The sequence below is a fragment of the Amblyomma maculatum genome, unplaced genomic scaffold (assembly GCF_055883805.1).
Source record: "Amblyomma maculatum isolate TAMU_Amacu unplaced genomic scaffold, ASM5588380v1 scaffold_67, whole genome shotgun sequence".
NCBI lineage: Eukaryota > Metazoa > Arthropoda > Arachnida > Ixodida > Ixodidae > Amblyomma > Amblyomma maculatum.
Genome location: NW_028146792.1, coordinates 210,093 through 234,232, shown reverse-complemented (window position 1 = coordinate 234,232; position 24,140 = coordinate 210,093). Strand labels below are relative to the sequence as shown.

The 24,140-nt window shown below is 44.6% G+C and overlaps 1 protein-coding gene across 2 annotated transcripts; it reads right to left on the bottom strand.

Moving 5' to 3' along the window:
- On the bottom strand, nt 1-22,953 carry LOC146170697 (kunitz-type serine protease inhibitor bitisilin-3-like). Of its 2 annotated transcripts, XM_084586842.1 has the most exons (4): nt 22,893-22,953; nt 19,481-19,543; nt 8,698-8,886; nt 1-232 (listed from the first exon to the last, which is right to left on the bottom strand). In XM_084586842.1, exons 1-4 carry the CDS (start codon nt 22,930-22,932, stop codon nt 36-38), a joined length of 489 nt encoding a protein of 162 aa, XP_084442968.1. In that variant the 5' UTR covers nt 22,933-22,953; the 3' UTR covers nt 1-35. The 2 variants fall into 2 exon arrangements, with proteins under 2 accessions (XP_084442968.1, XP_084442969.1); XM_084586843.1 differs by lacking the exon at nt 8,698-8,886.
- Nucleotides 22,954-24,140: the final 1,187 nt, after the last annotated feature.

The window sequence follows — 24,140 nt, the reverse complement described above, 5'->3', positions numbered from 1 at the left end:
TTCGTTTCAAACGGGTGCTTCTTTTATATACAATATTATGAAAGCCGCAATGGCACTTCCGGGGCACATTTTCGCCGACACTCCTCTTCCGTACGGAATCTGTTGTACAGTGGCCAGTACTTTGCCTTTTCACCGTAATACACACTTGCACAAACGCCAAATTTGGGCACGTAAGTGTAGCCGTTGGTTCCATTTTTAATTCCTGGTCTTTCTTTCAAACAGGGTGAGTTGGCTGAAAAAATGCAAGCAAAGCATGTAGTTTATTCATTACGATAACAGTTTTGCTGACTGCAGGTTTTTTTTTTTTTTCGGCCAGTTGTGCAGTGCTCTGTGAAAAAAAAAAAAAAAACTGCCGGCGATTACGTTACTTCCTAATGCAAAATTTGAGCGCAGCTCATAGCTTTTTCACCTTGTCAATAGATTGAGGCAAAGATTTCGACCAAGACTCATGTGTACAATTACAGACTTTTTTTTTTATTTTTCACACGTATTCCTTCAAGAAACACTCCACTAAAAGTTCTTGGCTTTCATGAAAAAAGCTTTGTGGTCGGAGAAATGTGGAGAGCAATTAAGTTATCGGGAGGTTGCGGGAGGCAGCGCGTGGGCCCATAGGAACGTTGCGCGACGAACAGATAGCAGCGACTGACTGATTGCGCTGACGCCGCTAGCAAGTGAAGAGAACGTGACTCTGAGTTTCAGCTTGAAATTCACGCACCTTGATCAGATGATAGCGAGCCAGTGTTTAGGCAACCGGAGAGCCCCTCGCCGCCACTCAGCAAGGGGGGGAGGGGGGTATAAGCAGCGGCGAACGGGGGAGCGCGCGCCGCAATCAGGTAACACGCGCGGTCGGCGCCACGCAGGAAGAGGGGGCTGAGCCGGGAAGCTGAAAGGGGGCGCAGCTGGTTACGAGGCCGACGCCGACAAGAAACCCAGACACGGGCGCAAAGAGCTGCGCTCTCAAACAAAAAGGTTTTTCCAGCATGCACCAAAATCAAATTTTTGGCTGGTGTTAATGTGTAGAGCTCCTACTCCCTGTTTTGGCTTTTAGGCTACGAGTGTTCTATGCACTTCGTCTGGGTGCGTGAGTAGGAAGCACAATTTCCCATGCTCACACTACTTATCGCCGCATGTGACATGCGCTCGAAGCGTCAATGAACTTTGAGAAGTTTGCTGAAATTTAAGGACGGGTAGATCGTGGCGAGAGCCCTGCTGGGGCACGGATGCTTTGTAGGCGAGTGGCACAAATGATCCTGATCTATACGAATGGTGGAACACAGCATTACCACGAAGAGTGAGGAAGCGGGGCTCCTAACACGTGTTAGCGGTTTTCCGTGGGTTGCTTCCCCACAGGAAGCAATGTTCTTTTCTCACTGCCGAGGCGCTTTTACCCTGCCGCGGCAGCCTATTTGCGCCGTATTGTGGTTTGTCCTGCCACACTGAAGCCCCGACTGCCTTTCATTTTTAATCCTAGCATTGAGCTTACGCGAGACTCGATCGCGCACTTGCCTTCGTAATTGCTTCTGATGCGCTTTTTTGAAGAACGTTTATCTTGATTCTGCATAGTCGTTTTCCGTGAGTTGCTGGCACACAGGAAGCAATGCACTTTTATTTACTGCCGTGGCGCTTTTTCCCTGCCGCCTCAGCCTATTTGGGCCGCATTGTGTTTTGCCCTGCCACATTGAAGCCCCGACCGCCTTTTATTTTTAGTTCTTGCAATGAGCCTACGCGAGACTCGATCGCGCACTTTCTTTCGCAATGGGGGCTGATGCGCTTTTTTCAAGAACGTTTTTCTCTATCCTGCATAAATCGGCGTCTTTCTAGAAAATGGAATTCGGCCGCTCTTCATGCTAGCCTATGGCTCGCAGGCCAGTAATCTAGATGACGGAGCCTTCAAGCAACAAGCTGTTCCAAAACCTTTTTCCCAAGCATTTCATCCAAAAGAAAGCAGATCACCAGTCCTACGCAATGTTTGAATATTTTGTGTAACTGGATTGTTCCTCTCAGTACAGCGTTACGGTCCGTACCACCAGCATAGGAGGCGGCTGATCGGGCCACTAGACCACAGAGTATACTCGGAAAGCCTTCTGGAGCTCGAGCGCTCGAAAGATATGCCTACAGCACGTGTCCTGCGGCTTTTTGTTCCTGGACCACTCGTACAATAACTGATATTTAAAGTGCATACCGATATATATACGTCGTTTTCTTTGAAGCAAAAAACTGCGTCCGACATAAACTCGAAACCTTTCATCATATTTTGGTAAGCCGGTTTTGAACATAATAGTGTTCTTACCGAATACTTGTCGTACTTAATACATATGAACATATTGTAAAAGTGCACTGTAAGGATCAATGCCTTTGCAGCTATTGCTATTTATTTCCAAACAGGAGTAAAATTGATTTTCTATTCCGCACTTATTAACACATTGTGAGCGCATGACAAATTTTAGAAGCAAATTTTCACTCCGCTTCAGAAGTTTGAGCATTTCTTCTTAAGATGGCACTGCCTAGCAAAACAACCTGGGTTATCGATATTTCCATCGCCGTCCGCTACGGAGTCCTGCTTAACCTGATTCACTTTGGACATTAAAATCTAGGAACCTACACCTAGACCTCTTCTATCAATATTTTTACTCGCGCCAAAAGAACAAATGAGAGGAGAGGGCGAAGAAGCTCGGTATTTTCGCTCTGACTATCACGGCTAAAGTTAGCATACCTGTAAATAAGACATTTAATAGAGTAGTGAATGTGCGTGGACGTCATTCGGATCGCTCAACGGTTATGGAGCCGGAGTCTATAAACCCGTGCCCCCAAGAATAACCTCAAAAGGCGATTGGCAGTAGCAACAAGCGGCAGCGCCCACTTGACAACCTTACCGAAAGCGAGGAACTTTTCCAGAAAGCGCTTGGTATGACCTGCGCATGTGGCTTGTAATTACTAGCGCGTGGGAAAATACAGTCGCTGGGCTGCACCAATACGCTGGCCAATGCTCCTTTAGTTTTGCATCATACTGCGCACACATGATTTGACAGCCATGAAGCGCGATCTGTGAGCTCGGAGCGTTTCGCGGAAGAAATTTGTAACTGCTTTGGGGACGCGTCTGAGAAAAGCAATGCTCTCAGTAGACTTCACTGTGTTGAGCGAAAGTAACTGGAGAGACATGCATGACGTACAGTGTAGGGGTTTGGAGCTTATCAAAATGTTTAATCAGTGAAGGTTGCAATAACACAGAGCTCACCATCCTCTAAAGGCCTTCTTAGAAGATGTTTATTTTCGTAACAAAAATGCATTTCCACATTACTACATACGCCAGAAATAATTGACGCAGATATAGAGACCGCAAGACTTAGAATTTCTAATGGGGGCCGAATTCCACTACCATCACTGGCATTCACCAAGTGATCGAGTGAATCTTCCCGGCGTCGTTCTCGAGATTGTTAGCAATGAACTTTGCCAGCATTAAGATATTTTGAGAAGTAGTAAAACTTGCTATGACAGCGGCTTCCTTCAAGCAGCTCCGGCACAGTAATACTCTAATTGGTGTTTGTCTATTCGCCCGCCTACCTCTGAAACTCGTGGTAACGAGCATTCTCGAATTGCTCTTTTTTTGCACAAGAGCACCAGCTCGTTCACAGCTCAATCATTGGCAAGTCTACAATGGTTCCATGGGCGACGTCTGCGAGGGCTGCTACGCCTGGTCAGCTGACAACTCAGTATTGTGTAACAGCTGTGGTATGGCCAGACTAGCATCGGTGCTTTATAGGAATTCACTAATACCCTTAGCACCTCCGAACAATAATCTTTTATGACCTTGTGCCATTGCTTTGATTGGCTATGACGTTTGGGGAGGTTATAGCCACGTGGCCTCGAGTTGGTATTTCACATTAGTCCAGTATAGCTGATCCAGAACATGAGTCTCCATGGGAAGTCTCTTAAAGTTTGCTATCCATAAGAGGCAGGGATGAATCCTGATTGACCCCGACCTCTTTCCTTGCATTCAGAGTGAAAAACGTGCTTCTGTTTTAACTTTTGTTGAACCTTGAGGAGAGCGAACACTATATGTACAAGGCTATGCTCATTACCAAGCTTGGATTAAGCCCATTGTGAATTTCTCCAAACGTAAAGCCTGTTCTGCATCGGTCTCTTCGGTACCCCGCATTTTAAGGGTCTCATTACGACGTGCGCCTTCGCGTACCAACGCGCTATTGGAGCAAGGTGTTCCTCCTCCATCTCGAGCAGTGCTTAAACCTAGGCAGGAGCCCGGGGGCTCCTATTTATAAATATGTCGACCCTCTAGCGCCCTTTACTTCCATGTAACACTGACGTCACCCCCCGTGACCTTGACCTTGACAGTTGTCACAGGTTACTTGTGGCTTATGTGACTATGCCTCAAAGTCACATGGCGACCACCACGTCACGTGACCTTGAACTTGGCCTGGAGCTTGGCGTTGGCAGTGGTCACGGAACGCCATGGTGGCCTATGTGACTACTCTCTGAAGTCACTTGGCGACCACCTTGTCACGTGCCCTTTACCTTGACGCCACCTCACGTTACCTTGACCTTCGCAGTTGTCCCGGGTCACATGGTGGCCTACGTGACTATACCTCCAAGTCATATGTCGACCACCAGATCACGTGACCTCGACAGCGGTCACGGGCTACTTGGTGGCTTACATGACTATGTCTCAAAGCCACATGTCGACCACCAGGCTTAACACAGAAGTTTGACCTCTGAATCCTCAAGGTGAAAATAGTGCATACCCGACGGCTCAAACTTCTTGTTTTAGTGAAGTTCTCGCTTCAAAATATTGCAGCTGATTGTAACGGGTAGAGTTCGAACATGTATTCTTAGTAGACGTCTTTGACACTGAGCCATGCGGCGGGTGCTTTTCTTCGATCTAACCAGTTTTAAGTAAAGGGAAACATCTAACGTTTTCAGGGCGGCTCAAAGATGGCACCACATGTGAGATAAAACACATAGCCTCCAAGAACGAGCACGCAGCTGCAACGCACCCAATATCGGAGGCAATGGGCAAACCTTCGCCCTCTTACGCGGCGGCTCTCAGATGGCGCCATAAGTGCAGCTTGAACTGCAGCCCACCAGGCAAATAACCACGGAACGTTTGTACCGGGTAAGCATCATGTAAAAACAGCAACTCCACGAGGTAAATCAAGACGAAAAAAGTTCTTGCTTTCTCGCTATAGTCAGTTTGACAAAAATAACCCCCACGAATATTTTATATTACTTTGCATTGACTGATTCGTAATGCGCCGTTATAGAACATGCGCGCGCAGAAAAGAAACGCGCCGACCCTTCATAACACAGCCTTTTGCCTCAACGATAAAAGTTAGTTTCCGGCGGTCAAGTTTTACTCCTGGAAGTAATCGCGCGTTGAGACACCCCATGTTTACATTTCCATGCCTACAGGGTATCTCTTTGTATGATGGAAAAGAACTGAAGGATTATTCATTGCTGTGTCGCAAACATTGATCTTATTACAAATTAAATCTTGGCCTTATACTCGCAGTTTGCGACAGCACAACGGGAGTAAACACAGCATGATAAGGCTATTCATTACCAAGCGTACTGTGGCTGCCACATTAGAGGCATATAGTGCTGCTTCGAGAAAGGGGGTGTAGGAAGCCGAGAACATGACGATATATTTATGACGCTTCTCGCACTACTTATGGATGTAAGCTCCACGGTGTGGATAAATCACATACGCTATTTTAATTTCATTTCTGCAAGCATGGTGAGCAATTTCATCTTATCCGGCGGCGAAGCGATCATGTGAAATTTAACGACCAGAAATGGGAATTCATCACGACACCGCTCCATCAATAAAGACCTGCTCTGAATAGGCTAGATTATCGAAAAGGGGTCCTGCAACAGTAGTAGCGGTGAGATAAAAAGGCAGCGGCCACACTCTACTCAAAGCGGTTGAAGTTAGAATACTGTAAAAATAAGGGCAATGGCGACTGTAAACCACCGTGTGCCCACAATAAGGCGGCGGGTAACATTTTTAACAAAGTTGTTAGAAATGTGTTGTACATTTTTAAATGCTTTTAAAAGAGTGGTGCTGATGGACAATAAATGTGCCTAACAGCCACTGCAGTGCAGATAATTTTTCGCTTCAATCGAGTCCAATTTATTTGTAATATTCAAACAGCTGTAGCAGTTGTGTAGTGGATAGCGCGCCTCACTGGTAAACAAATTAAGAAGAAAGCTATTCGATTGGTTCAGTCAGAGCACACTTTTGGCTTTCTGCAGCTGTTGGCTTCTTTGGATAACCGGATGCACCACCCTCTTGCTCTCTGCGGACTAACACTGGCGGCTAAAGGAATATTTAATATTCGTGGCCGATAATATATATAGTTCGTCACCTTAGCTTCTTTAATGAAAATCCTAATCATTGTGGCAACGCCGTTGTCTAATGAAGACCTTTACGTCTAACGTACGTAAATGCCTTTCGAGAGAGGCATTAGAATTAGAGAGTACAATTCAGAAAAGCTGTAAAATAACAATAAACCAAGGAAGACAGATGAATTGATACATTCGAGCAAAGAGCGTCTAAAGTTATTCAGAGCTAAAACAGGCTCTACTAACTATAGTACTCATTTGCACAGTACGTCGTCTCCAGGACGGACAATGTGAAGCAAATACGTGAGTTTAGCATGGCTAGTCAGAAGTTCAAAAGGCCGATCATGCGGTGAAGTCGTGGCTAATCTGCGATAAACTCAACATTGTTCAAATCATATTCTTTGAATGTAGCGTTCTTCTCTTCTTGGCAAAATTAAATCCAGGTTATAATGACATCACACGTGTATGAAAACCTGGGCCGGCTTGCACGATAAAGTCCGAGCTAAGTCCAGACTTAAATGGTGTCTTTAGAAAGACCAAGCTTATTTAAGACGGCTCGTGTTCCGAACGTCGAACGCTTCGGGTTCATGTTCACCAGAGTGGCTTCCCAGAACGGCCTCAGCAACCACTTGGGGAATTTTTCCTCGTAACACAATCTTAAGCCGCAAAAAGCAATGGCACGGATTTTGCACAACGCAAAATTGACGGAATGTGTACATCTTACAGCAGGGACAGTGCCAGCGCATCCCTGTATTTCCCTAATTTCTCTACTTAGACACCTGGCGTCCTTGTGTCTTAACCATGACAGCACTAGAGTCGTAATCATACAAGCGACTTATTCAAGTCACGACTGAAGCCCAGTCTTGACTCCAGTCTTAAGCGTCCATGCTAGTGGCCTATTCTTTAGACTCCAGTTAAGTCTGGACTTAGCTAAGACAGTCTTAAGATTGTTTTGTGCAAGCGGGCCCTGGATTTTTTTTTCGAGGTTCCCGACAATGACAGCGGGCGGAGCGAAAAAGTCTATATTTCCTGCAAACATATTAAACAAGAAAAGTGATATGTGTCCCGTCATCGATATGGGTGCCCTTTCAAAATAGGTAACCTCAGCGCTGCATTTTTCCGAAAGTTTTCAGACTCGGCACCTGAGAAAAAGCAGTCGGGATTGTCCATGCTAGCCCTACTCAGGAAACAACGTTGCGAGATTATCCCTGCTGTCTAAAAATATTTTTCTAGAAGCCTATGAGAAGTAATTTATTGTGAATTATTTTAATCTCATTCGCAATCAAGTGAGACATCTGATGTTTAATCTTATATCCAATGGTAGTGCTTATGGTACTAGATAATTGATAAAACGTGCTGTTGGTGATTGCTGTCCACGAGCAGCCCTAGCTATACTGAGAATTACGTGTGGCATTCTGGGTTTAGCTGTAAAATTTCTCATTTGATGCATCGCAGAAGTTCAGGACTACTGGGGCTGTGATGTTTTGGGATGTTCTCGTACTCGAGGGAATTCGAACTTATTCTAATATTTGGGCCTTAACGTGCGCGGCTTACTTGTGCACCTGTTGACCCAACAGAAGAAAATAAAGTGATCTTTTACTAGTTGATTTCAATGTTTTAACGACGTAGGCAACTTCCATTGCAAATAAGATCATTTAAATAACCACATTGAGATACAAAATACAGCCATACCTGTCACAGCCTGTTTTATTAGGCCCGCTTCGATATGTCATGAAAGGAGTTGGTTTGCGAATATTGAACAATGAACTGCGCGTCGTCATCAGAACGGCAGTAAATGAGTGGTAAGTTTTTTATTATGTTTTCGACAATTGCGTTCACCTTAGGGCATATGTCTGTACAAACCATGCGAAAACAGTTAGAAACTCAGCTCTATACCACCGGACGAGCGTATAAAACTAATATTTCACATAAGTAAAGGTGAGATGGAAATTTCAAGTAGTCCCCCTGCTGTTTGTGATAACAATGCAATGTTTGTAATAGACACAAGGTTGGTTCCTACCTATGTCACCTTACAAAATCCGAGCTCAGCTCAGCTCACGAGGTCTCCCCGATTCTCTACCGATGAAAGAAAATGAGTATACGGCGCCTTCACTCGCAGCTTATTCGTAGGGGGGGAGTAACTCTGAGCAGAAAAAGACGAATAGTTGATTGACAATGGCGTGAAGGACGCCAATTAAACATTACTTTGTGTAATAAACTCTCGTTTTTTTTTTTGCATTCGGGTTTCTACCGAAACCAATTTTAGCACGCCTCTGAACAATGAAAGAACGAAAAAAAAAAATACAAGGACACCGAATAAGTGCAGTATTTATAACTTACGGATGCAAGTTTTAAAACAGTCCTGACGGCTGGCGAAATTGTTTCCATTAGTGTCACCGCAGCTTAAAGGAACGAACAGTACGCACGTGTTATTTGTTTTATCGTAATAAGCCCGTCTTTCAAAAAATGGGACTCCGCAGTGTTTTCCATTAAGGTTTTTTTTCATTTCGCACACATTTTCTGCAAACCCTGAAAAAAAAAAAAAAAGACGCAGAATATTAGTTTTGCTTTTAGGATGTTTGTAACAAAACATATGATCACGAAAAGCGCGCTCTATAAGCGAAACAATTTAACCAGCTTTTTTGGCTCTCGAACCTTGGCGGCTAGCGCTATAAATTGAAATGTTAAAATCCAGTGTAATCTGTGTTTATTCAGTGCTACGTACCATAGTACAATTCAGCGTACGACAATAACAGGTCTACGTATGTGTTATTCCGTGATTTTATTCAGCTTCAAAAAAGTTTAATTCCTGTTCCCAAGACATGCAAAATGTGCCGACGCAACCTTCCAGCATAGGAACGTTTGAAAGGGAGAGAGAAAGCATTTATGTATTGGATATGGTCTTTGTCGTCATCTCAAGTATATGTAAACGTGCCACGCGTGGTGGAGGGAGGCAGCGATCGACGGCTGCAATTATGGTCGCAGTGCAGCGTAGGAAAGAAGCCTGCTGTCCCGTGAATAGGGCACGCAGGTGCGTAGAAATCTAGAGATGCAGTAGCAGTCTTTGTAGCACGAATTTGACTACAATTCACCCTCTCTTCCTACCGCATTCCAAACACGCACAAGTAGATAACAGAAACTAAAACATAATTCTTTCACGGCACAGTTTTTCTCTTAAGAACGGAGATGGCAATGCAAGTGACACTAAAACGTATCCTACCTTGAATCAATGACGTTTATTTAAAGTAGTCCTGAATAGCTCATATTGCACCCAACCGACTACAACAGTTTTGGACAATGTCTACGCACCGGCGATTGGCTGCATGCATTCGTGATACGCTAGTCACATCTTGTGTCGAATTGTGATAAAGTCGCTTCTACGCGCTTCGATTGGGAGCGTAAGAACAGAAAGAAAGATTAAAGAATAATTCACTTCTTAAAAGTTTACCGTGTCCATGATTTAACGAAAATTGTTTGATTAATAGGGTTAAACGCCCCCTAGAAACAATGACTATTAAATATGTCGGGGTGTCGTTTAACTTCCACTGACGTCATATAGTACATAAGCGCCTTGTTGCTCGCCTCCACCAAAAAATGGCGCTCCTGCCTAGAATAAACACATGTGTTCGGATTCAGCAGTCAAGCACAGTAACCTCTGAGTCATCGTAGTGGGTGCTTTAACCAAAAGTGGGGACAGTGAAATTGAACGTGGAGTATACCAAATCTGCACTGAAAGTGCGATCTAAAACCTCCATCAGCGCATATCTCTTCACGCGTACGAAATGCAAAGTGGCAGTTGAAAAAATTAAGGGCAGCAGCTAAGCTCTGCGGTAAACGTTTCACACAGACGGATGGTCTTGTTTCACTTCGCTAAAGTTTTATTTTTGTTGTTTTTGATATTTCTTTGTCCTTTTTTTTCGTTTATTATACACCGATACTTAGCATTGAGCAAACCTTGAATAGCTTAAGGTAAAGGTTGTTCTAAAGTGGTTCAGCGCGCTTGCAGCTTACCAAACCCTTCGAAGAAAAACTGTCATGAACAATTATTTGGCTACTAATAAGGCCCTGACCTCCAACAGTCCAACAAAACAGAATAAATATAGAGCAATACAGTGTGTCTGTCAAAAGCAGCGGTTTGTTTAAAGTTTTCCTCTAAATTTGTACTTTGCTTGCAACACGCATATTGTGCTTGCTTTAATAGCTGCGTTTTTATTGGCAACATGGCTTTGCAGGCCTTGCTATATTGCTTGCGAAGCAGTTATTATCGCTGCAGCCTCGGTTTTTTCACTGATGCTTCCTGTTCTCTCAAAAAGTGCCGGATGCTAAGTTATCTTACTCTCTAGTGCTTATAAGTAGTTGCTATTTAGGTGGCGCTTCCATGCAGTTTTGTTTGTCGTTTTCTCGTTTTAGGTGGGCCTCCGTGAAGTGATTTTTCGTATTTCCCGCATTGGCGCTTATGAAACTGCATGCGAAGAATCGATGCAACGTGGCGCATCATGACAGCGAGGAGTGTACCACTCATGTCACACTAAACCGTTTCTCGCTGCACTTTTACTCTTTGCCTTGTAACGGCGCAGAAGAGAAGAGAAGGAAGCGCGGTGCATGCGCGCGTGCAAGTGCGTGGATAGATGACAAAAGAATACAGGTTGGTTGCTGGCTTGTCAGCTCTTGTGCCTGCTGCTGTCCTTAGGTGCCATGATGCACCGTAACATTTCAGTGGCAGCTGTGGGAGGCCGCCCACCTCCGTCGAGCGCGGTGCGTCAAACGAGACCGACGGACGTCGAGCTCCACACTCCGAATCTTCAATAGTAGCGCCTGAGTGCTCGCCGGCAGAGGCCCCAGGAAAGCTTCCAGGGCCCCGCCGCAGATGTTCAACGATTGGCGTCGCAGTCGCTGCCGCGTGCGCCACAGACTGTCGTGGCCCTGGTCGTCACTGAAGCTTTACTGGACGCGCTGCCGAAAACCTTTCTACCGAGAGTTTCAACATGGACGCCGAGCGAAACCGTCGCCTTGCTTCTCTTGCTGTTCTACGTGAAGTGTGCGAGGATGACGAGGAAGCGAAAAAGCGTTCATTTATTGCAAGCGTTCTTTATTGCAAGCATCGTCAATACTCTATATCGGTGGGCAGCTATCAACGAGCGCTAAAAACGTGACTGTCGCTTCATCACTGAGCGCTTTTTTCGCTACTTCACCCATGATAAGCACTAGAAACCGAGTAAAGCTACAACTCCGGCACACCCACAAGCACAAACACAAAAAAGTATGCACTGCAGCGACCACAGAGCGAACGACGCAGCGCATGCACAACAAACAATACGCCGCTCGAACTGAATACGAGACGAAACGCGCGGGCGTAGCAACGCGGAGGTAGCAGCGATAAAACAAAAAGAGCAAAAACAATCTCGGTCAGCGCGGACTGAAAAAGGCGCTTGGCATATTCAGTCCGCGCCGCCCGTCGCTCAGAGCAGTGACGTCGACGTCACGTGTGGAGCGGGTAGCGATGACGCGCGCGGACCATCCGCGTTCCGGTCCTCCCGTCTGAACCCACCTTTACGGACGCAGCTGGCCGAACGGGAGCGCGACCTGGAGGCTGAGCTCCAGCGCACCCTCTCGCACATTGGTAATGTGAAGGAGTTGAGGCGGGAGCTGGACGAGTAGCTGAGCAAGGTGCAGCCAGAGGAGAACTTTAGGGCCTAGATGAAGCCTAATGTGGAGCAGTCGGCACAGCTGCAGCGGTGGGTGCACTAACTGAAGGTGGAGCTACCGCGGGCACAGGCCTCGGTGCGTGAACGGGTGCGTTCGAGAGAGGAGGAGCTGGAGCACTACTGAAAGCGTGAGCGGCAGGAGGCGGAGCCTTGGCGGGCTCAGGCCCTCCCGCAGGTCGAGACCTTGGAGGCCGTGTGCGCGCCGCTGCGGCAGCGGCTCCACCAGGAGGCCCATAAACCGGGTGCCCAGCGCTATGCCTCTTAAGACAAAGTGAAGGAATTGAGCAAGTTGCATCAGGTGGAGTTGGAGGCAGAGTGGACGGAGCACCGGCGTAGTCGGAATGCTCTGGAGCATTGCTGTGAGAACAACACCAACCCACCTGGTGGAGTAGAGGCGTAACCACATGCTCGAGGCCGTCGAGATCCACAGCCATGGGGTGAGTGAGCTAACACGCAAGAAGGCGGAGGCCGAGGTGACCAAGCAGCGGCTTGAACTGGCATATGCGGCTGCTGTGGAGAAGTTTTGTCGCAATCTGGATGACTAACGGGCCAAGAACAGAGGCCTACACGTCAAGAACAGGTAACTGGAAAAGTCCACGCAGGCTATCGAACGAAAAGCCGAAGCCCATGTCAAGGATATGCTTGTGGAGCTGGAGACACTCATAACCAGGTACGTGAAAGAGATCCAAAACCTTGAAGAGAGTTTGCGGAATGTGAACGGAAGGAGCAGGAGCTGCTGATGCGCTTGTTACCTGCAATCAAGGTTGATGGTGGTCTGGCCCACTAAGAGTGGCTGATGTACTTTTGGAGGGAGCAGCGAGAATGGCTTAAGAAACAATAGCTGCGGCGTGGTATTGGCGACCACCTCGCAGAGGAGAGAAACGCTTCATCTGCTGCAGATGTAGAGCGTCGTAAACAGCTCACCGAGACGCACCACTCGATTGGAAAGAGATGTGTCTGCTGAGCAAAGCGTCGAAAAAATCGAGGTGCTAGAGTTGAATGCTCGATTGCAGTGCTGGTTTTCGCCCTCGTAGTTGCAGGTAAGGTTTCGTACGGCGACATAGATCAGGCACTCAGTGGAGATACAGGGCAGAAATGAATAATTCGGAACGTACGCAAGTCCAAACTTCCGCCTAAGCTAAAAGGATCCACAAACACGAAAGACGTCGACGGATATAGCAAGAACGAGACCAAGGCTGCGGAGGGCAGGAGCGGCGAAGATGAGCAGGGTTATGAGTCCCTCTATGTGAACGCCAAGGATGAGGACTCCTCCCCGATCACGCATGGTGAAAAGGAAGATGAGGACAAGCCCAAGGCGTCAACGTTCGAGCCAGACACAGCGTTCACGCCTTTTGCGCCGCCTTTGCGCACTGGGGTGAGCGGCTGTTGCCGACGGAGGGTTTAACTTGAAGATATCTTGAGCATCGAGCGGCCTCCCCGGACTTACTCAGCAGGGATTTTGTTTATACATTTGCGATTGATGTGTTAATGTGGCCTCGTGTGTTATCGTCCATACCCTGTGTAGTCTGTTGGGCATGTGTGTGTGTGGTCGGACATCTTTAGTGCGTTTCCTGTCCCCCTTCCCCTTCATCCGGTGGAAAGCTTCACAAAGCGGAAGAGAAGGAAGCGCGGTGCTAGCGTTCGGGGCAAGCGCGGGTATAGGAGATGACAAAAGACGGTCTATCACCGGGTTGTCGGCGCTGGTGCCCGTATCTGTGCTTAGGTGCCATCCTGAACCGTACTATATGTATATATATACATAGCGTGAGCGCTGTGTGCCGCTTCATCTTCCACACGGCTGAACGTGCTGCTTCATCTTCATCCTGCTCCCTCTTGTAGATACCCATCGTCATCGCGGAGTGTGGGTGGCTGCAGTGTGCGACCAAGGCTTCAGGTCTGCGATAAAACCTGATCCCCCAAGTCCGACCTTCGCGTTACCTTACACGTGGTGGAGGTGCGCCTTGATTTCCCCGCTGCTTTGTTACCTGCATCCACCTCGAGCTCCGTATATATATATATATATATATATATATATATATATATATATATATATATATATATATATATATATATATATAGTATATATATATATATATATATATATATATATATATATAATATATATATATAGTACTGATTTTATCGCTCATTGTAGCAGAGCTCACGGCTTCATCGAGTTTCGCAAGCCCCTCCGCCACGACAAGGCAGTAATCCATGAAGGGGGTTGGAACTGCAGCAACGCAGAAAACGCTCCTTCCAAGTTAGCGCATAAATATACCCTCACTGCCGTCGCCAAACGTACAAAATCTCTCGCCCAAATGGGCGAGGAGGTTAGAATACCACCCTCGTCAATGGACAGAACCTTGAGGAATTCGTACCCCTCTGATTAACTACATAGATGAACTCAGTTTCCCCAACATGGGAACTGGGGTTAACCAATCGTATCTAAGCGGCGGAGATTGCCTCCTTTTAGAGCTTCATTTTTTCCTTCAACTTGTGCACTTCTCGCAATGCGAAAAGTTGTATAAAATGTTTTTCCTTCCTTTCCGTCCCTCGCTGCCCCGGCGACGTTGTCTCGGTTCCTCACGGCTCTGCTGCGGTGAAGCCTAGGCCTCCGAACCACTACCATATCAGTGGTGAGTTGCTAATTATGCAACCAGGGATTGAGTTTGCCAACAAAATTTAATTGTTTGTCAAATGAGGCAACCTACCCATCGTGACTCTTGCCGTGCCGTTTGTTTCACTCCTCTAACAGACAACCCATGTATCTGCGTTAAGAAACTAATGTGGGCAGAAAAAAGCGGCACAAAGTGCCACTTAGAGCTTAGCTCTGGACATAGTGAAACTGGCTCATTGAATGCTGTAGTTTTTATTGCTAAAACAATTTTCAAAACTACAGCCCGCGTGCCATTCTGCCGTATCAATAGTATTAGAATCGGGGAAAGCGTAGCCCTCTAAACGACCTGCTGCTACTACTGGCGCCGACTAACGGCAGCTCCATCGCCAGCCTCAGCGAGGGCGCGCCAACGAAACAATATTATTTTCCCCCCTGTGGCCTTGGACGTAACTGTCGGCATTATTTTATTTCGGCGCCTACGACCGCGCATGGATAATGGAGGATGGCATGACTCAGTAAAATATAAGTGAAACTGATGGTCAGCAGGGGCCGCCTAGCCAGATGGGCAGAAAGTATAATATTGCTACGACCACGTTCACGTTCTCTGAAAGCACTACTAAACAATTCTCTCTTGCCTTACATTCGGCTATGGTCAATGTAGAGCTAATGGGGATTGTGTTTGGTTGGCTGCACTCATTCTGGCGTCAGGGTATTTTGGAATGCGTGGACCGCCGCCTGGTTTGCCTCTCGCTAGCGACCGAACACGCTAGAAATACTCAACCTCCTATCAAAGTTTGTTTTTGTTGCTTAATATGGTTGCAATCTATCTTCTTGTTCCCACAAGCCACTGAAACAATCTTTTTCCTTGCGCACGAGAACTTGACATCGAGGCGTTTGCCGTCATTCGGTTGCATCCTAAACATGTTCTTTTGTGCTGTTGCTCACACCTCGTCTTAGTGACTGAGTTGATTTCGGTTTTGGGACAATACAATTTTGTAAATGGGCCTAATGGAGTGCGGAAAGTGGGTTGACCATATCCCAATTCGGGAAAAGCCATTAGTGCATGTAGCCCATCTCCTCTGCGGGAACGGGCAATGGCGATGTTTATAAGGCTTGCTCAGAGCTGCGTATGGGCCAAACATTTTCCCTGCGTGCAGCTTGGAACATGAAAACACTTGCCCGCATCCCTGAAGAATGCTGAAACACTGATCATCCATACATATCACCCAATTTTTATCTGTTTTTTTTTTGTTGTTTTTTTTTAGTGAGGGAAAGCGTTTTCTCTAAAAAAATCAAGAGCGGATGTTTCCTCTCACTTTAAGCTCAGGAACAAAAGAAGGTTTTAGTACGAAGCAGTTTTCTGCAGCAAGAACAGACCGGATCTATGCATTCCTCTTACTTCGCCGTCTGGTTGGTGCAAGTTCAAATTCCATAGTAACTATACTAAATGAACCAAAATCTGCAGCAGCGCTTTAAGTATTCTGTGCACGTTTCGTCACTAGCGAGACGCAGTTGAGCCACAGTGGTAACAAAAGTTCAAAACACTCAGGCCATCATCGAAGGTAGCTCATCTACTGCTTTCTCAGACAAAGCACCTTAAATATAGCTTCACACCCGCGGGCTCTGCTGTATAAGGGCAGCGGTCCGCGCATTCCGAAATGCATCCTCGCAACAAAGAATGCGACCCGCGGTCATGTCATCAGCGCTACACTGACGCCAGCTGAATGCAAGGTAGGCTGAACAATTGGAGGGCCGCGCCGTATTAGGTTGTGCGCATGCGCGTGGAAATAGGGTGCCTCGATTCTTTCGTCTCTGTGGTGCTTGAATTTATAGATGCTTCATAACCCGGCAGCATGGGCCCCACCGTATTTGATCATATTACCTCACCACTATTACACGCTTCCTGTTCCGGCGGCTTCCGGCGTGCTTGCGCAGTTCGGCAAGGCGCTATTCGATATTTCGCTATCGGCGCAAAAGCCTTCCGTTAGCCGCATTTTTGGACAGGATGCTTGCTTTACGGCTGAAATTGACTTATCGCCTTCTGACTGGCTGCTTCAGTCCTAGTCTAGTGACACACAGGGTGACTCCTATAAGCTAGTATTTTTGTAACCTTTTTTAAGTTCATCTTGTGAAGACCGCGGCTGGAAATTAATCGTTGAAGCGGAAGTTTCCTAGGCTCGTAGGGCCAAGTCCATCGGCTTGGTAAACTTGACCTTCAAGGGGAGGCATAGAGTTCCTTACACTACCTAGAGGGAAAGCTGAGGGCGCTGCACTTCAGCCACCATGGGCGCGCTAAGAATCATGGGCCGGTGTGCTACTTGTTGCGGGACAGTCGGTTTTTCTCGGGTACGTGGAGTGGCGTTACTGCGATGTTTCTTTTTTGTCATCATCATCATCTGAAGGTGCGTACATAGACCGCGAAAGCCATAGTAGCGAAGGCGCTAAAGCAGAAGTCGTCAATAAATGGTTTCTATTTCCCGAAATTCCACTAAAAACTTTCTTAAGTGATTGTACAGCCATAAATATTTTCATAACGTTTTTTTTTTATTTCAAAGTTTGCCTATTAAGTGCGAAATATTGGTATTTGTGCTGCTCAAAACTAAGCCAATAGGAGAAAGAGTCATCGCTTATATTCGATAAATCTCACACTGGCATTCTGTTTCTCTCTCTTTTTGAAATTTATAGTCACAATATTCAATCTTAGGACATTATTTACGGTAGAACAACGTTTATCTTTGCATTAGTTTTGGCCAAAAGTTGTAGTTCTGCACTCGGTAGCTCTCCGGCCCATGATGCTTTGAGCGCCCATGGTGGCTGAACTGGCGTCTGAAAACTCCATGTAAACTCCCATAGACGGCAGCACAGCTTTCCCTCTAGGTGAGAGTAAGAAACTCTATGAGGGGAGGAGTGAAGATGTGCCAGCGACGTGACGTGCTGAGCGATTCACAGCCGAAGCACAGCCTCGCCTCGCACTTATGCGGAGGCACGTGATTCGCCGTTCACCTAAATTAAAGCGCGAAGCATTTGCTGGACGTTCGTTGACAACACGACAGGAGCCACGCCCCGAAACCAATGTCTCGATGTGTACTAGTATCATCAGGACATGTGTTTCAGTGTATGGCAGTATCAAACAACTGTGCTCTGTAAAAGGAGATTTCCACAGGAAGGAACTTTGCTTCAAACAGAGGATGCCACAAGGCATGACTTCTCCACAAGAGGATGAAGGACAATTTCGACCTGGGCTTACTGTCAGACCCAGACATTTTGCTACCCAATGCGGGGCTAATACAGGCTTGGTATCCGAGAGAGAGAGTCGCGAGACTCCACTTGCGCTTTGACCAAGGTTTCAAATGACGACAATTTATTTCAGTGAGCATCGAACAGTATTCGTCACCGTAAAACCAAACCCTTACTAAACGATGCGAAACGTGCGGTTGTCTACATGAGTCTAACCTGGCGTAGCAGCACAGCCGCCTACCCAAGCATAACAAAACTTTCGCTTGCATAAACCTTTAGCTAAGAAGAACCTATATATATATATATATATATATACATATAGTTTCGTATAGTATAGGGACATTGCAGTCTAAGGGTTTCACTATTGCCCTTTATTTTAGCCTCCGGGAGAACTGTAGGCGAAACGTTTCAGCTGCTTGGCACTGTACAAAGCCTACAACAAAACATGCACGCGTGCGTCACCTACTTACAGCCCGCATAATATTTTAGATTCCATTAACATCCTGGACACATTCGAGGACGAACACAATTTGCTGTAAAGATGATTAAGTATTCAGCGATTCAAAACAATTTGAAACGTAGACAGAACTGCATGTTCCTTATATAGTCTTTGGAATTATTTGACTCTCGTGCTCTTGTATTACAATTCTGGTCGTGAATAGCTGACAAGCCCGCAATATTACCCAGGAGATCAGTACTTTACAGTTTCCCTTGTATGCAACATATATCTGTCGTACTATAGATACAACAAATATTACTTGAACTGCGATGTCAAAAATGTGACGCTGATGAAAGTTACAAACTTGTACACTTGCACAGTGTGACATGCCTTCTCCACAACTGGCAGGCATCTAAAACTGAAACGGAAAAGTGGAGCTCGATCTATTTTTCACCCTCCTTTACCGCCTGTTGAGGGAAGAAAATACCTTGCATCATTACTAAAATCCGCAATAGCTGTATTCTTTAATAACCAAAGTTGAGTAAAGTCAAGGAAAATTTTCTGTCGTCGGATTGCTAAATACTCTGACGGAGCAGCTCACGTGCAGGAATTGTTTGGGCTTACATTCGCTTTTTAACATTCTGTTTTGCAGTTTCTAATGTGCATTTTTTTTAGACATGTTGACAATAATGAGCGCAGGAAATAAATCACAGAAATTTCATAATTCTGCGCGGTGACTAATGTAAGTGCTCGCAGGGTCTACGAGAACGAATGAGTCGCTATCACGCTGGCAGAAGGATATAATGGCTCTTTCGCTGCACCGTTGGTGAAACCTTTCAAACACCTCACTGTTCTCACCTCGACACCTCCTTCTGCACTGCTTATTAACAATTGAGCATGCATATACTTAGGTGCAAATGAACCTCACATATTCGTTTACTGCACTGTAATTACCAGTGTTAATGTTTAATGACTAATAAGGTGCCTATAGGAGGCCTCACTTTTCATTTTGTTCATAAGAAAACTAGTACTTTTGTTCATGAGGCAACTACTATTTTTTCAAAAAGAATGTAATTGCCGCATTTTTTGCACTGGAAATAAGATGGTCATATCAGAGTTGCTTACCGCTGAGCTTCGACTTTGGCGGCTCCGCATTAACAAATTGGTCCCCGCCTCTGTGGGCTATCCCTGCAACATCCAAAATGATTTAGCCAAGGCGCTGTCTTTGAATAAAAGTTACGATTACGAACCAGAGCAATAAAGGAAGCATTTCTTCAGTTTCTGCAGATATAGGAATCAATATTTCATACCAGTATAAGAATTGTAATGCGCCCACCTACTACTGCGTCCATTTGCGACATCAACAGCCTATACGTAAATGTGACCTAAAATTGTAATGTAACAGCCCCTTGCTTATATGCCTAATAGGAGAACGGAAAAACGATAACATCATAAATTAACCTTTTACATGGTAGACAAATATGTTTTGGCACTTTAGTAGGCGATATTATATTAGGCAGGCATCGAAACCAGCTTCTGAGAAGTAAGCCTATGCAACCTTTCTGCATTTGTCTTACAAGGCACTGGCAGGACCGGATGTGTTCGAGGCACTTGAGTGGTCTTCTTGAATTTGTGGGCGTTTAGGAGATGATTGGGAGCAGAGTGGTATTTGTTAATGATTATTTCTTAGTCGAACACGTTTACGCAACTTCATTTATCTAGTTATGTTGTATGCAACCGTGCGTTCTTTCATGGTACATAATGTGGGCCAGCTCAAATTATCTGTACTGATGTAAAATTCTTACGATTTTCAAGCCTGGCAATTATGTTTATTGCCTTTAATACGGCAGGGGGGAACACAGGCCACTCGACGCTGTGTCCATGCTTCTTCTCACTTGCTATCCACTTATTTGCTATGCTGTGGGACTCCAGAGTGACATTTGGGGCATGGAACAGGGTGAGCTGAAGTCGGAGCTGCCGACCATATGCTCATTATTTCTGCCGGCCATTAACAACGTTCGACGAGTGCTTGCCATAAGGTAACTTAGCACTTCATTGGTTTATTTTTTGCAGATTCTTGTCAATTAATAGCATACCTGATAAAGAAATTTAGTTCGCTCAGGCTCGTTTTTCCACTGGGCATAAAATTCAGATCTGGGAACTGAGACTCGTACATCTTAGTATCATTTGGACAATTTAATTTTCGCCACCTTTCAGAGTTTGATTTTATGTTCCCAGCACGATGCATTTGAACCTTTTCTGTGACAGAATCTGGTCACTGCCAACGTGTGCAGATCAAACAATTTGACACTGGGGCTAATGTGTCCTGCTTGTGAATTGATGCACTTCTCTTTCGCATGGAAGAACATATAAAACTCGCTCTATATTTTTGACATGAACCTTAAATGGGCCTTTGAACTTGCCATTGCAGTCATCGCGCTTTCGAAATACGAATCACGCTTCTCCCACATGCCGCATTTCCAGCAGTCAGATTTTGCAGATACTTCAGCCAAAAGTAGAAGCGCTTGCATGCCGCCAAACATGTGCTCAAGATTACTCGCCTTTATTTGCGAAATAATTAACGTTCATGTAATACCGCCGATCACAATGCTGAACTCGACTCTCTTTCACCAATGTTTCGTTGCAAAACAATCTATTCTGCTCTATAGTGAACTCGCTGTGATTGTTATTATTACTGTAATTTCTTATTTTTAGCAACTAAGTTTCTAGAAACTAAACAAAACTGGCCTAAAGCTAACTGGAAAAATAAATGTGCTAATCTTTGCCACTTACATTGTGCTATAATGTGCTAAAAGATAAAGCTTGGTTAGTTGCTGTTTTATAACAAATTACAATTACTAGCGCATAGGACAAGGACAAAAAAAAAAAGAAGAAGACAGATGAGCGCTATATATCAACTGACGCCTAACGCTTGTCTTGTGTTTCTTTTTGTTTCGTCCCTGTCTTATACCTTACTGCTTTTAATTAGTTACTTTACAAAAACATGCATATCAAGAAGCATGTCATGCGCCACTTCAGGCAACGAATGTTTCCATTGTTATTCATCAACATTAAAGTCATATTTAGGCCAAACATTTAGAGCACAATCAGACATTATATTTAATAATTCAAGAGAGCAGCATGATTGCCGAAAACAAAACCATATTTGGCTTTTTTTTCTATTCAGTGACGTTTTGCTTGGGCGAAAAGAGAAATGATTCGTGTTTCAGGTTGACAGAAGTTGCTTGTGGGTGATTTTAAGTGTGTGTGCATTCCCTTAGCAAGCAATTATCGGTCAGGTGGGGATGTGTCCCCAAGGGGGTGTACGCATAGTGGAGAGTAGCCGACTTGTGACACTGCGTCTCTTATTTGAATTCGATGATGGTTTTATTGCGAAAGCAATACTACGCCAGGCTTCGTCCTGTAGCGTAGTCCGTGGCCGCAGTCACGAATGATCTTGAACAGCCGCGAAGAATAAGAAGACAAAGACGACGAAGAAGAAGAAGGACGCTCGGTCACCCGCAGCTAATGCTTTCGTTCCGTATTCGGTTGAGCAGCATTGAACCCTACTAATTTTTTGTTCCAGTCATGCGTGATATTCTTTTTGAAGGTTGTCTTGTTGATTGTTATGCAAGATGAGTGAACAGAAGGATGTGTAGCACCTCTTTACAATAAAGGTGTTTGAGGAGATAAATGATGGCGCTTTCGGAGAGTGACGGCCCACGCTCTATTTATTAAAGAGCTGAGTGGATACCTTGGGGTGACGGTGTAGACCTAACGACTGGTGCTTCTGAAGGGTGAAATATCTTCGTTCGGCAGGAAACTTTAATCTGCCGACATCTTAATTTCATTGTGTGTATATGAAGCTAGGCACACAACAGCATATCTTTCGCAGCAGAAAATGTGCCCAATGTACGCGCTCTAGCCCGATAGAATCATTCCGAACCTAATCGTAAACTCTTTTCGACCAAACGTCGACAACTGATATTAAAGTCCTATTATATTTGTTTAATCAGCTATTTCAGGTGTTTTTACTGGTTATCAAACTATTTTTGCATTACAGCTAAGAGCAGACTCACCGGCCTGCAGAAGCAACATTGCTGATTGAGCTGGGAAGCTTGTAAAAATTCTATCGAAAAATAATTTGCACTATTCATGAGTAGTGAAAAGCAAGACCGCTATCAGAACACTGCAATAAAATTGAATAGATAGCGTATTTCGGCGAAATGCACATCCCTGCTATATATATATATACATATATATATATATATATATATATATATATATATATATATATATATATATATATATATATATATATATATATATATATATATATATATATATATATATGTATATATATATATATATATATATATATATATATATATATATATATATATATGTTTGGTTTTTTGTTTTTTCTTTTGGGGGGGGGTCGTAGTAAACATCTGTTTTTGAACTCCACTACAAAATCAAGAGTAAGTTCTAGCATGAACATACTTCTATTAACCATGGTATGAGGGCTTTCACTTACCATTCAAGCACCACAAAAGAACAGCTGACAAGAACTTCATTTTTAGCTGTGTTCGCCCTGTTTGACGTATGGAAGATAGACACGGTTTTATATAGGCTAACAGATATATGGTATTTACATGTTGAACTTTTAAACCGAAATATAAAGATCCCTGAACTTTTTCGTTTGTTCCCTAGGAATCGTGGTGAAAATGCCTGACCTGTTCTAGCATAAACTGTACTTACTTCAGATGATATGTGGAATCGAACAGGTACCATAGCTTTGACGAACATGGAAAAAATAGATAAAGTAAGAGCAGTGCTATTAGTTAGGCGAGCTTCTGTATAATGCCCTTCCACAAAATATAACAAATTTCTAAGACGTCAGTATTTTTTTTAGTGCAGAACTTGAAGGCAAGGAATGTACTCCCAGGTCGCTCATTGCTCAGAGAGCGACTTTGTCATTGAAAGCAGGTCCCTATACTATATATTTTCTAAAGAGATAATGCATGAACGATATGGATGTTTTCCACATTACCACTATATTTTTACTATGCAGAAACAAGCACGCACTAACACTCTGAACAGGTGCAAATCTTTTACTGTACACCGTTGCGCTGCCGACGTTAAGCTTTTCGCACAGTCTGCTTTCAGGAAGAGCCGCCAGTGTACATCTTCAATGCAGGGAGTACGTTGCATTACATGTTCTTGCCTTAATGGCGCGATTACAGGCATCACATAATTGGTGGGTTGAATAATATTATAGTCGGTTAGTGTTTAACGCAATTAAAAATGAGTGCGAAGATTGTCCGCGAAGTTTGAAGAGCACGTGATGACCGCAATATCACAGGGTAGGTAGTTCGGGTCTGCAATACGGTACGGAAGAAATGAAGATACACAAGTATTAGTACCTGCAGGTGGTCTTAAAACTTTGGAAGGATGAGAAGTTTTATAAAATATGCGGGCTGGTTGGATTACGTCGGTTTGAAAAACAGGTTTACGCATTTTAAATGAAACCATGCATGTCAAATAATGATATCTGTGATTTCATTATCAGTATCACATATCTGTACATTTACGAGACGTTGTCAGGAGGACACAATTTCAACAATCTATGTAGTATGACTAATCAGAAATCGGCGTTTGGGTAATGCTTCCATCAATAAAAGCAAACATTTAATCTTACACCTGAAATACATGTTTTGGCATAATATTTTGTTTCTATTTTTTCATTTAGGGCGTTGATAGATTACTCGTTTTAAAATAACTG

What these genes read in the sequence shown, in the direction of transcription:
- LOC146170697 (XM_084586842.1), bottom strand. Translation starts at nt 22,932, where the DNA reads ATGAAGTTCTTGTCAGCTGTTCTTTTGTGGTGCTTGAATG. An exon ending in TCTTTTGTGGTGCTTGAATG is followed by an intron (nt 19,544 to 22,892) that starts GTAAGTGAAAGC and finishes TGGATGTTGCAG; the next exon opens with GGATAGCCCACAGAGGCGGG. An exon ending in GCCAAAGTCGAAGCTCAGCG is followed by an intron (nt 8,887 to 19,480) that starts GTAAGCAACTCT and finishes TTTTTTTTTCAG; the next exon opens with GGTTTGCAGAAAATGTGTGC.